Raw genomic sequence first — 13,851 nt, forward strand, 5'->3', positions numbered from 1 at the left:
CAGCCTCCAAGGCATAGTTAATGAGTTCACAGGTGTGTGCAGCTCCAAGAAAGCAGCACAGCCTTCCAGGGCCCTTGGCTTGTTTGTAAGGATATAGGTATTTGGGGGAGTAGAGAACCCAAGGGGCAGAAGGTCGCCACTTTTTATGGGGAAAGTGGTTGGTTCAGCCCCAGTCCTCTCCGTGCCTAGTTTATGTCAGGAAGACCGGGGTCGAGAACCCCAGCACTAAGATTTGTAAGGAATCTTCTTAAAGAGTATGTTACTTTCCTGGGTATAGTGGGGAAACTGAGGCCCAGAGAGGGGAAGGGACTATCCAAGGTCACGTAATATATCTGTCAGAAGTAGGACAAGTCAGGGACCCAGGTGTCCCATCGTCCAGCTCCCCACACCCTGTATCGATTCTGTTCCTTTTACAGGCACCTGCTGTCATTCTCTGGCTTTAAAAGCTGCAACTCACTTTCCAGAAGCCATTTCCTATGGGTGCTGATGGGTTTGCCCTTCCTGCTAATCAATGGGGCCCTGGAGTGCAGGGAGCTGAGCAGAAGGTTTCTGGCTTGTGCCCAGAGGCAGCGGGAGAAGCAGCCTGCCCGTGTTGAGTTCTGGCTGCCACTCGGAGGAGGGAGGGCTAATTGGCATCGGGCTGCCCAGAACGCGTGTCCCTCTGCTCCTTGGGCTGTGCCAGGCTTCTTGGATCTCTGTGTTGTCATTTTTTGTTTGCCCCTTCAAAGACGTCCAAATGGAAAGGGGACCCTGGTGCTGGGTCCTGAGACCGTCCCAGCGCAAGGAATGTTTGGCTGCTGTGCCTCCCGTCAAGGAGCATTTGCTGAACAGATGAACAGATGTCAAGAGAGTGGGTGTACAAGTGCTAGGTGGAGTTCAGGCAGGGGTGGGACTGGGCGCCGGTTCTAGCCGAATAACCTGCAAAATTAACCTGGGGACTTTGACATGAATCAGATTGAGCAGCTTTGCCATGAACACTGTTTCTCTCCACAAGGTACTAAGGAAGTTTAGAACCTACGGGATGGTAACTCTGGGACCTAAGGTATGCCAGCTTAGTCAGGAAGGAGAGACTCCTCCTCCTTTTCTGCCTTTTCCAACTCTTCAGTCTTTATTTTGTACCCAAATGGTACATTTCAGTTCTGGCCTCAGGAGTATAGGGGTGAGTGTGGGGGAAGGGCGCTTACGGCAAGTTTGGGAGGTGAGCTGGGTACAAAACTCAACATAATAGTAATAATAAAAATAATAAAATAAACACAACTCATGGTGAAAGGCAATATAAACCATAAAATGGAGATGGGACAAAGCACGTCAGGCCTTCTGAGGTAGAAGATATGGGGGTATGAATTTGACGTTGTGCACTTCATTATTGGTGAGCATGCATAGCTACAACATCTAAAAATCTGTGTTTAAATGTGGTAGGCATCTACCGACACTGCAGTCATGCCCAGGGGCTGTTATTACAAATCACAAAATATATTTACCATCTATCTATCTATCAAAAGACATCAACTATGGTATTGTATTAAAGGAGTCATAAATACACACACTCAGTTCCTTGTTCAGTTCTGTTACTCTTAACCTGAACTTTCAGCAAGAAATCAGTGTGCGAGAGCTTTACTTGTAACCAACATTGTAGTTCACGTGCCTTTATGAGGAAAATGTGCTATCGACAGAGACGAGACAGAACTAACTTAATTTTTCCTGTCAGTCTCTATAGTAGATCAATTAAACTGCCAAGGAGATCAAATATTTCAGACTGTATTTATTACATTAAGTATTTATGTTCAGGCCAAGCCTTTAAAGCATGATGTCATGTAGGAATGTAGGCCGATTAGATCAATTCAGCAGAATTTGCTGTAACTTAATGGAAATCTAATTGTGTGTTTTAATTTAGTGTCCAGGAGTAGTGTGTTCTCCGAAAAAAATCATTTTCAGGCTGTGTTTTAGGGTCAGATGCTCTCACACAGACGCTGGCCATGGCACATGTTGGTAGGGCCAGAGGGGAGAGGTTGTGGTCTTTTAGGGGGTTCGTCTGTTGGCGGGTTGGTTGTACCCCATGCTTGGGGTGCTTAGGGACTTTCTAACCTTGGACCATACAGAACAGGAGACTGACTAAGTGTTCCTGGTGGGTTTTCCAAGGCACTTTGTCCACCCCAGTTTCACTGGTCAGTGTAGACTCAGGCCATTAATAGTTATGGAGCTGCACCTGGGTGCCGAGGCCATGGCCCTTATTCCTTGACAATTTCAGTGGGACTCCATCCTAAAGGAGAGCATCCATTCTCATCATCTGAATGGAAGAAGGCCGGAAATCACAAGGCACAGAAGGACACACCATTTTCATGACTTTAATACCTGGCCAGGCCAGAAAGAGTGGAAAATACGATAAAACACAAAGAAACATATAAAATCACTCATACCCTTAGTACCCAGAATCAACTGCTATGAATATTTGGTATTGGTACATTTGTTGTCTTCCCATATATAAATATATATCTCTAATGAATTCATATATTTTATAACTTATTTAGAAATTAAAAATTTTAAACCAAAAAGTTTAAACTTATCAGTATTTTCTGCTTATAAATTTTCACATGTATGATCCTACATGGATACGACATATAGTTGTACATGGATATGTACACATATACACACAATGTGTATATATGTATGTATTATGTACACATGGATATGTACAATAACACATACATATGTATACCAAAATGGAATCCTATTGACTTAGTGGTTTCTTAACCTACTTTTTAAACTTAATATTTCATTATTATATGTCATTACAATTAATTTTTTCATGGTGCTAAGTATCTTCCTATAATATAATTTTATCATAGCTTTAGCATGTTCTCTGTGGGTGACTCCAACTTACTCAACTCCCTATTGTTGGGCTAGGAGGTTGGTCACAGTTACCATCACCGTATGCCACACTGGACTGACTTACATTGTAGCTAATTTAATTTTTAGCCCATTCATGATTTATACCTTTTTGAAAGATTTTTAAAAAAAGGGGGGGACCTAGAGCCCCAACTCTGGAAATCCAGTAGTTAAAAAAAGGACACTTTTAAAGTTCATTTTCCTCCTCAGGATTCTGTTGGCAGAATAAATTATTTTGGTTTTTGGTCTGATGGGAAAGGGTCCGCTGAGGACACAGGACATCCAAGGACACAGTGCGGTGGTCAGTTGGGCATCTTTCAGGCCTGGGAGCAGAGCTGGTGGGATGGTCCCCCAGCTGTGGCAGAGCTCACGGCTCATCCTGGGTGTCCCGGGGGAACACTCACAAGGTCAGGTCCTCAGCGGGTGACTAAAACAGATCAGTAATTGGAATAAGTTGTGAATTGTGACTTAGAATTACCCTTCAGTTTGTATGAGGTGAGGGAAATAGTAATTGTTAGAGGCCTTAGTACTAGGTGTGCTATGGAATGTCTCCCAAAGGTGGGTGTATCACCTCCCCTCACAGATGAGGAACCTGAAGAGTGGACGGATGGCGAGAAACCCCATGACAGGTGAACAGAGGGGCTGGGGGCCAAACTTCAAATCCCCCTTTCTTCTGCCTCAGATACAGGCTGCATCCGGCTTTCAGGTCCCAGAGAAGGCCTGTTGTGGTTCTCGTTTTATGGAAACTTGATAATGGATGAGTCGATTTTGGGGTAGACATTTTCTTGAGGGTCTTGGTTACCTCCCTGATATAGTAAAGGGGGGCGCATTGTCCTTCTTGTGGTTGGCTCAGTGTCTCCCCATCTTTCACAGTCACAGGAAGCTGTCAAAACATTTTCAGATGTTATGTCTCTGTGGCGGTTCTTGCTGTGTGGGTCAGAGCTGTCAGGCCATGCTGAGGTGTCCCCCTTGGCTTGCTTGCCCCGGTACTGGCTGGCTCCAGGTTACTGTGCATTTTGAGTTTTTTGGCTGTCATGAGTTTGTGAGCCTTTTCTCAATATTACCAGTGTGTCTGCCATTAGCAGGCACATTTCTCTCTAGTTTGTGGTAGTCTTTTAAACCAAACCGTTTATGTCAGAAGTGCACTTGAAGGGATCGTTAAATACTCTAGTGAGGGCCTTGAGTATGGCTTTTCAGGGACGAAGTGCATGCGCTTTGGGGTCTGGGTTTTTACTTGGTAACTGTTGGTTCATCTGCCATCCTGCCGTCCTGAGCATGCCAGAGGACGAATCTCCATTTTGTTGCTTCTGGTTTTCAGTCAGGGTCCGGGTCGCTGAAGTTATTTGGGCACGAGGCATTTGGGAAAATCTGGTGATGCCATTGGTACTGCGGACTCAGGAGGAAATCAAGAGTTAGTTTTATGAAAATCCTATTTGTGGAAATCGTTTTTTTCTTTGTTAAAAAAAGGGTGATAGGAGCTAAGGGAGATGCTGGTGGTTGGACAATTTAAGTTCTATCACCATGAACTGAAATTCTGAAAACATGTTAAAGTTGGAAGGACTCAACTTTATAATTCACCTTCCATTCTAAAACCACTTCTTTTTTGTTGAAAGGGATTTAAAGCCTTTTCTTGTCCAATAGCCCATATTGTGCATGAAGATTCTCTAACGTCCTGTCGGGGGCTTCAGGGTCTGATGACCAGGAACTTAGTGAGCCCTCTGCATATGTACAGCATGTGATGGTAAAGAAAGAAAAACTTCATTTTTCTCATACTTTTGGCCATTTCTTCTCTTTCACCCCTGTCACTAAGAGAGAGATAGTCAGAGACAGTTACTTCATGTCCATTGTGCCCTGAGGTCAGCTCAGCTAAGTAGCCCCATTTCTTCCATTTTTTATTTCTCTCTCCTCTCTTTTTTCCTTCCCTTCCCCCTCCCCTCCCTCTAGTCTGATGGTCTGACCATGACAGAGAAGAGAAAGAATTTATCCTCCGTTCCCCCACAGTTTCTGCCTCTGTGAAGGCAACCCATAACCATCTGGTGTCACATTGAGCTTACCGAGAAGTCATGTTGACCACATGCTCCACTGAGCCCCACCCCCTCGTACAGTTGGACCCTTGGGCACAGATCATAGACTTTACACCGTTCCCTGATAAAACCTGGCACATTAGATTTGTCTCTTTGTTTGATTTTGATCTTGTTCTGTTGTACATATTGCCTCTCTGTCTTGCCCATATCTACATTCTGGACTGGCACATCTTCCAAGTTGTCTTCCAAGTAAGGATAGGGCAAAGAGAGTGATTTCCAATGGTTCCTCTGCCTCTGTTGGCATTCCTCGATGTGGCTGTTTGGATGGGTGGGAGTTTACCTATAAACATCGACCCCTTTCAAAGGACACTTTCACTATAGTTCAGACTTGGGGTGTAGATGAGGAAGGAGGATGACATCTGTCAAAGAATTTTGTTGTCCTGAATGCCTGTCTCAGGGTCTGCCACCCTGCTGTGGAAATGCCCACCCCACAGGCATGAAGTGGAGTCTGGGGCAGAAACCCAGCTTAAGGAGGTTGTATAATCCATGAATTGCTTCCTTAGCCCAAGACACGTCTGGCGAGGTGGATTGAGGGCATTAGCCCATGGATGTGAGGTGATATGTGGCTGGTGTGGGAGTGTTTGGCCCGAGGGACTTTGGAGGTCCTCATTTACTGGAGGAGCCATAAAGAAGTTCGAGAGCCATGGGCAGTCCTCGTGATCCTGATGACCTTGACCCGAACTCTCTTGTGGCTCTTATAGTTTTATTTATAACAATATATTTTACTTTATTTTATCTTTAATTGTGATAAAATATGTGGAAGATAAAATTTATCATTTTAACTCTTTCTAAGTGGTAATTCAAAAGTATTCAATACATTCCTTTTGTTGGGCAACGATCACGACCGTCCATCTCCAGAACTTTTTCATCTTCCAAAATTGGAACTCTGCCCACTGAACAAGAACTTCTTGTTTTCTCCTTTCCTCAACCCCTGACAACCACCATTCTGTTTTCCGTCTCTATGAATACACCTACTCTGGGCATCTCATGGAAAGAGACTCATGCGGGATTTCTCTTCTTGTGACCGGCTTATTCACTTAGCATAACATCCTTGAGGTCCATCTATGTTACAGATGTGTCAGAGTTTCCTTCCTTTTTAAGACTCAACATTTCTCCTTTGTATGCATAGCGCTGAGAGCTAACCACAGAGCGTCCCAGAGTCATTGGGTTCCTGGTCCTCAGTTTCCCATCCATCTGGTGTGGGGGGTGAACTAGATCACAGGCACAGACTCTGCCCCTTCCCATAGCCTTGGTTCTATGAGTTAATGTATTTCTCTTATGGCTGAGGCTGCATTTCGAGGACCAAGAGTGTAGTTATCGGTGGCTTTCTTGGGAGCCCACTGTGTGACCTTGTAGGCTGTGGATCCCAAGGAGAGAGGCTCTGTTTTGTCCCAGTGGCCCTTCTTCGTTCCGTAGGTGGCATGTTCCTCACCGAGTCACAGACTATTTAACTCCCTGCTTGATGCTTACATTGGAGCAAAGCCTCACTGGAGGCAAGAAGCAGCCTGACCCTCTTGGGCTGCTCTGATGCGGGGCAGATCCTGAGGACTGTGGTCCCTCCCAGGTTGCTGACCGTCCACAGCTCCAGGCAAGCTCCCCTCAGACTTTCAGTACAGACCCGGCTCAGGCTCCCCAGCCTCCTCCTGGGCCCTCCTCAAATATGCCTCTTCCTAACATTCATTTACAATTGAAAGTAGTGTTTCTGATTTTTAAAGAACTTCACTTTTCTTGTAGAAAAATGAGAAGGATTCTGAACAGACACAGAGAGGAAAATGTCCAGTATTCCCATCGTTCTTTGTGTATGGTCCCCTCACACATGAGCTCCCTTTGGGAAGGAGACCTGAGGGGACCCCTGTCCTTGCATGGGTCCTGGGGCTCATGGCACAGACACTGTCCCCCAAAAGGCTGCCCCTCCCCTGCTGAGCCGTCACTGGTGTTATCTGTGCGTGGCTGTGCTGAGTGAGGGCTGTTGGGAAAATGGACTCGGGACTTGACCCAGTGTGACTTTCTGTTTGTTTCCTGCTGCTGGAAATAATGCGAGGCTAGAAGCCCACCAGGGGTGTGGGGGCTGTGACCGGGGACCTGGGATCTTTGTAAAGTTGGCCTTTGTGATTTGTCCTATGCTCGTCCTAGGGTCTGCTACTGGCTGTATTGACTCCCAGTCAGAACTGAGGTAGGAGGCCACAGCTCTGTTTCCACCTCCTGTTATTGTGCCAGAGAACTGAAACACCGCCAGAAGGTTCTGGTCCCACCTCTCAGTAAACTGTACAAACTCAGGCCTGAAGTCTCAGTGTCCTTACCTGGAGAGTGGGGATGAGTAATGCACACCCCTCAGGGTGGCCGGGATGGAGACAGGGGGCCACCGTGGGGGCTGGTAAAGGTGAGCGTCCTTCTGTCTCTGAGCAGGCTTGGAAAAGAAGAGAGAGATGCCCCAGTGTGTTTGAGGGGAGAGGAAAGGGTCTGGCCCTGGCATGGGGAAGCCTGTCCCCATGAAAGGAGGCGGGAACATCCCCGTGGATGTTGCCGAGGCTGCCTCATGAGCACTGATCCTACAAACGGGCACTAGGGCTGATGGCCCTCCCCGACTTTTTCCTTCGTTGGGTGTTTTCCAAGGGCCTGGCCTGTTTCAGGTACTACGCTAGGTGTTGGGGACAGAGTGCTGAATGAGACAGGAAGATACTTAACCTGTTGGGCGTCTGCAGTCTCTTGAGGGGGAGAGACAGACAACAAACAAGTCAAGAAACCATCAACGATCTCCCTACCATTTGTGGCCAATGCTGTGGGATTTGAGCAGCCCGGAATGTGACCGGGAGCTCTAAAGAGAGAGAGAGGTGTGAGGAGACTATTCCAAGGCACAGGGCGGGGCTCTTCACTCACAGGCTGAGCCCAGGGAAGCGTCCAAGCGGGAGCGGAATGAGCGCTCTTCTCAGACAGAGGGATGCAGTGGTTGAGGAGGAGGCCCCCTGCCTGGTGAGGTCCCACTTGGCCACTTACTATTCACCCTCAGTCTCCTCATCTGAAAAAGGGGAGAACTCTGGGTAATACAGCTTTCTGTGGGCTCTGCTGTGATGCTCAGGGAGCATGTGAAGCAAGTCCTTGCCAGCGCATGGGAAGGAGGAGAACACAATGCCGACCCAGTCATGCAAGGGCTTGGAGGCCACTGGGAGGAATTTGGATTCATTTGACAAATAGGAATTTTGGTTCCCCGGTACAACTGATCTCTGGGTCTGCTTCTTCAAAAGCCGGTGAGCACTTTCAGAAAGAGGTGAGGGACAGGATTTGTGGTGCCCTCCCTTGTCAGAAGGTTGCCCACCCATGTGCAGCCAGTGGGCATAGTGGACCCAGGTCTCAGGCCTTAGGGGTAGGCACTAACCCCCAACTGCCCTTGGCAGGATCATGGTGGTCCATCTCTGGCTCCCCTGGGGGACTCTGGCTTTGGAGCTGGTCTGGGGTGACTGGGTGGGGAGGGGCATGGAGCAGTGGGGATGGGCCTGTCCGGCAGGGATCACACAAGGCGGCCCACCACTTGTCCTGTGTTGGGAGCTCAGAAAATCTCTCAAAGTATGTCATGCTGCCAACTGAGTCTGGGGGCAAAGTCTGTGTGACTCCTGCCCCCACACCTGCACAGAAAATCTCTCAAAGTATGTCATGCTGCCAACCAGGTCTGGGGGCAAAGTCTGTGTGACTCCTGCCCCCACACCTGCCTGGGGTCGGCAGGTGGAACACACAGGTGTCCCTCAAGGAACAGGGGTGGTGCCAGCCCTGCTGAGCTCTGCTCATGTCTCCCCTCAGAACTCAGATGGGGCAGCAAGACCACGAGGTTCCAGACTCTCCCCATCCTCCTCCTCCACAGGCATGCCCCCTCCCCACACACAACATTCTCTGTTTGCCCCCATCTTAGGAATGGCCCCTCTGTTCATTTGGATGTGGAGTTGAGCCAAGCCACTTTCCCCGAGGACTGCTTTACCCCCCAGCCTTCCCACCCTGTCCCCGATGCAGAGAAGCCCGCAGCACTCTCTACTCTGACAGCTGAGGTTTCCTTGCCCTGAATCCTGCAGTCTGGTCTTGATGACCTTGACCTGCCTGCTTCTGCCCTCAACTGTGGTCTCTGGCTTCGGTCAGTCTAAACACCCTGTTATTCCCTGAACTGGTGACTTCCAGTTCTACGTCCGTGCCTTTGCACTGCTCTTCTCCTTGGCTGCGTGCTCTTTCCCGTGGCTATCACCCTGATGGATTGCCCTCAGGTCTCTGCCAAGCACCATCCGTGTTTTCCATAGCATGTGTCACCACCTGCCTTTGTATCAGGGACTCAGGGTTCCGGTGTGACTCTCCACTAGACCTGCACTGGTGAGGTGGGGTCCTGCTGCATTGTTCTTGGTGGTGGTCACTAGGGTCTAGAAGAGTGCTGGGTGCTCACAGAGAGTCGTTGAATAAATACATGGTTGAGGATGACCCATCAAGAGGGAGGACCCTCAAACTGAGCCTGGTAGAGGGGTGAGCTCAGTGTGTGTCTGGGTTGGTTTATACCCTCTGGCCAGCTGGTCGGGAGCCACGCCATTGCTCCCAAGCCCCCCGTTCCATGCATCGGACCTATGCTAAGTGCTTTCCAAACTGATTCCTTTAGAGGTTCTTAAAACTCAGTTCACAGTGCCCTGAGGGTCTCTGTTAATTTTTCATGACTCTCTTGGGCCCTTGGAAATACCTAACAGTTTTGTTCATTAAATGATTAAGTCTAAGCAGCTCAGTGAGTATTAATGTCCTGGCAACTTAGGAGCCGCTTGAAAAATGGTGGGGCTCCCTTTTGTCTTCAAAGGTTAAAAACGTCCCTACAGTGCCCCCGTGAGTTCTCATGGGTGCTTCGGCACCTAGTTTGGGGAGTGTGGGATTTCTTCCCTGGCTCCTCATAACGATCCTGGGAGGTAGGTATCTTCCCATTTTGCAGAAAGTTAAGCCAAGACAATGGCCTAAGGCCGCCCAGTTGGTCTGTGAGGAAGCAGAACTGGTCAGGTCTTCCCAGCGCTCTGATGATTCCTTGGGTCATCAACCAGATTTCTTGCACTGGGCCCATCTCTGGGGTCCTGAGCACCTGTCATGTCACCTCTCCCTTTAGGATCCTGAGCCAAAACAGAATCGGTTGGCCCCCTCACCCCCAATCATGTCCCAGGAGACAGAATGTAGGCACTGATGCCAGCCTGTTGTTTTTCCTCTTTTCAGGGGGCCCGCTGTGCTCTTGCTGTGTCCCAGACCCTATGGGGCTGTCTTTCCTTCCCACCTACGGCTGCCAGAGCAACCGCACGGCCAGCGTGGCCGCCTTGCGCATGAAGGCCCGCGAGCACTCTGAGGCCGTCCTGCAGTCGGCCAATCTCCTGCCCTCTGCCAGCAGCAGCCCCAGCCCCGCGGCCAAGCCGGCGCCCCCGGATGGCAGCCAGGACAAGAACCCTCCCTCCAAGGAACACAGTGAGGGGGACAAGAGTGTATGAGGGTCCCGAGGGTCCAGGCCCGAGGCGCCCTCCCCCCACCCCCTGCTTCTTCCAGCCTCAGCCCCTGTGGAAAACTCTCCAAAAAGCAAAGGAAGTTGCGGCCCAGGGCCTCCTCATGGACTCAGGAAGGGAGGTGAGACCCACAGCTCCCTCGGCATCTGGAGAGTGCCTCTGGAGTCCTACCGGCAGGGTTGTGTTGTCCTGGCTTCCGGTGACAAGTCCAGATGGAACTCGTGGGCACCGGAGACCACTCTGTGGTGAGACCCCTGGGGTTTCCATCTGGGCCCAGAAGTGTTGGAAGGAAGTAGAGTTGCTCACCCCCTCAATTTCCTGTCCCTTTCCTGGGCCGCCTTTGAAGGTCTTAACCAACCCAAAGAACTGTGGCGTGGGTCATCCTTGAGAGACGCCCCAGGCTGAGTCTTGTGCTCTAAAGTGGGACTGTGCCCCTTCCATGAAGAACGAGGAGATTGGTGTAATCCCAATGAACTCTTATGGCCCTCCACCGAGATTAGCAGCAATGCACCCCCCCCTTTCTCTTGTTGAAGGATATTAGTTGTAGGCTGAGTTAGTTTATAGAGGGTGAGAAGACATAGGGTGCAGAGGGGTAGGCACAGCCTGTCCTGGGGGGCGCCCGACTGGGCACTTCCAGCCAGGGAGGCTGGGCCAGTCAGACAGGCCACGAGCTCTGTGAACTGGGGCCACCATCGTGACGAGCAGGCACTGAGCCAGTGTGGGCTCCCACAACGAAGTCCCCCTGCTGGCCCCACCTCTCTGGACCAGACCTCTAGGTTGGTGGACAGTTAACCAGTGGAAAGCAGTCCTCTGATCTAGAGAATGCCAAGGGTCCTTGGAGCAGGAGAAAGCTCCTACGAACATCTCCGACATCTGTACACATCTGGATGAACGACCTTTCCTCAGGTCCCTGGCACATGGAGGGGCTTCCCCAGTGGTGTTATTTATTGATTTATTTTTTTTACAGAAGGAAAAAAAAAAAGGTAGGAAACAAGAGGAGAATGGTGTATGTGGAGAAATGGAGCACGGGGAACAGGGCTTCCTTGTGGTGCGAAGAGAATTCATTCCAAAGGGCCACATTTTGTAGAGATTTCAGTTTCAATCTCCTGGGTGTGTTTTCTCTCATGTGGATAGTAAACTCGAAGAGATCCAAGGGAAAATGTGCAATAGCGTGAGCTCTGTCACTCCCTGTCAGGGGGTTTGGTACCTGAAAGGTTGCGGTCTTGAACGGCTTACTGATGACGTTTCCATGCAAACTGTTATTGGTTTTATGACAATTATTTTCCTCTCAGTTATTATAATCAACATGTTCCACCTTTGGGTCGCCCTGCTCCCCTTGTCACCCCCACCCCCACCTAGAAGCCCCCCACTGGTACTCCCTGAGTGTAGTGTGCCTCGTTTCTGGATGACCGCAAAGCATTTGATAAAATACACTGTCTCTTTAAAAAGAAAAAAAAAAGTCAGATCTTTCTTCCTGCTGTATTTTGCTTGTTGAGTACCAAGATGAAACGATTTGCCAAAAAGCGGCAGAGTTGCTTCCGTTTCCCTGTAATTACGAATGTTGGGTTGAATGCTGTAAGCTCAAGCCCTTATGTACACTAACTCTTCAATCTAATTGTTTGATTAAACTCGTATTTCCTCCAGAAAGGTACATAAATAAGTGAACTGTTGAGCAAATTAAGAATACTTAACAGCATTGCATCTGAGAAGTAGTTACGCTGATTAAATTTTGTGTCCTTGAGGACTTTCAGGAAATTACTTTTGATCGTCAATAACACAATTAAGTAAACTACACACACATTAGCATGAATAATTGATAAGAAATTATGTATTACCACGAAGCACTGATTTAATAATTCATGAGGCGACACTCTAGTGACTGTGCAAAACTGGATAACATCGAAAAGTCTGCCTGATGTTACTGAAAGAAAGGAGAGAAATCAGCACCAGACCTCTGCAGACACACCGAGTACTTAGTTTTGTTGTACAAAGGCAAAAAGTAACCATGCATGATGTAGTTTCTGTTTGTTGAAATACCTGAATAAATCTAGAAGAGTTAAAAAGAAAGTCAGAAAGAGCCCAGGGTCTCTCTCTTTGTTCCTCCTGGCCCTCGGACTGCAGGCCGGAGTGGAGAAAGTGTTTCTGCTTTGGCCTGCACGCAACTGGAGATCTTTCCGAAGCTTCCAGGAGGAGGGCTCTGTGGCCTTGGCTCAGGAACCTTTGAGCAGATGCGAGGACAAGACCTGGGCTCTGTGTAGGCTGGAGTCTCCCCCTGAGTGCCAGTGCCTGGGGGACTCTGTCCTTCTGTCCTGGGACAGACGGACCGATGGATGAACACGGCCTCGCTGGATCCCCTTCCAGACTGTCCTGGGTGAAGTCTCCCTTCTGGCAGTGAGAACGGCCGTCGATGGAGCCCCTGCAGGCCGTCCCATCTGCAGAAGTTCATAACATGACTACAATAAGGCCGTTGGGCTTCAGGCTGGGAAGGAGGCACGGGTCCCGGGGATTGATTGATTGATTGATTATTATTATTCATTTATTAGTTGCAGCCCTTTGAAGAGCTTTCCTTAATGCACTTCGGGTTATGGGAAAGGAATTGAAGTCACGACAGGGTCAGCAGCCCTCCTCGTTGGGAATGATGAACTGCTGGGGTGCGGATCAGCCATGGGGGTGGCAGGGAGCTGGAGGTGGGCAGCCCTGGGATAGGACAGGATGCTCAGAGGCTCCCTTCTCTGTCCTCCCGTTGCGCTTTATTTAGGAATACCCAGCGCTTGGCCTCTCGATTGCATTGATCTTCCTTATTAATAAATAATCCCCATTTATTAAATTCTGCTACCATCTCATTGCCTGGGACCTTTTCAGAGGTTCATTCATTTAATCCCAGTGACCAATCCACAAGGCGAGTAGCACTATCCCCATTTGACAGACGGGCACGGCAAGGTTGGACAAGTTTTCCAAAGTTACATGGGTGGTGGCCTCCAATGAGAAAAGAGAGAGCTTGGCTTCCTTCTCTGTCACACAAGGAGAGCTAAATTAATGAGTTAAAGAGATTAACTGGGCTCAGTCTTGAAGCCCCAAGATGGGGTAACTAGGGCCAGTTTGTGCAGGTTTGACAGGGAGAGTTGAGGTCACTCAGTTTTGTCTTTGCTTGCTGTCTGTGGGCTTTATCCTAGGCTAGCCTGTGGAGGGGAGAACAAGCCACCCAGCATCTCCCTCTCCTGGGTCCATCCTGGCAGGGGCAGAGGTTAGCCTGGCCCCATTTTATCTGCCCCTGTGCTAGCACGCTTGGCCTTTGCCTCTGTGCCATCCTGTCCAAGGGCAGGCCCAGCAGGGATTCCCAGTGTTGATGGTGCCCGGAACTTCGGGACCTCTCAAACGGCTTTTCCAGC

General features: G+C 49.2%; 1 protein-coding gene across 1 annotated transcript in view; it reads left to right on the plus strand.

Moving 5' to 3' along the window:
- The window catches only part of DRGX (dorsal root ganglia homeobox), a 32,198-nt gene extending 18,927 nt beyond the window's left edge, over positions 1-13,271 (plus strand). Inside the window, exon 8 of the mRNA XM_045069007.1 lies at positions 10,185-13,271. Coding sequence (XP_044924942.1) covers positions 10,185-10,450 — 266 coding nt within the window. The 3' untranslated portion in view covers positions 10,451-13,271. The remainder of the gene's footprint in view (positions 1-10,184) is intronic.
- Positions 13,272-13,851: the final 580 nt, after the last annotated feature.

The sequence above is a fragment of the Mustela putorius genome, unplaced genomic scaffold, assembly GCF_011764305.1.
Source record: "Mustela putorius furo isolate JIRA1106 unplaced genomic scaffold, ASM1176430v1.1 tig00003909_pilon_pilon_pilon, whole genome shotgun sequence".
Lineage (NCBI taxonomy): Eukaryota > Metazoa > Chordata > Mammalia > Carnivora > Mustelidae > Mustela > Mustela putorius.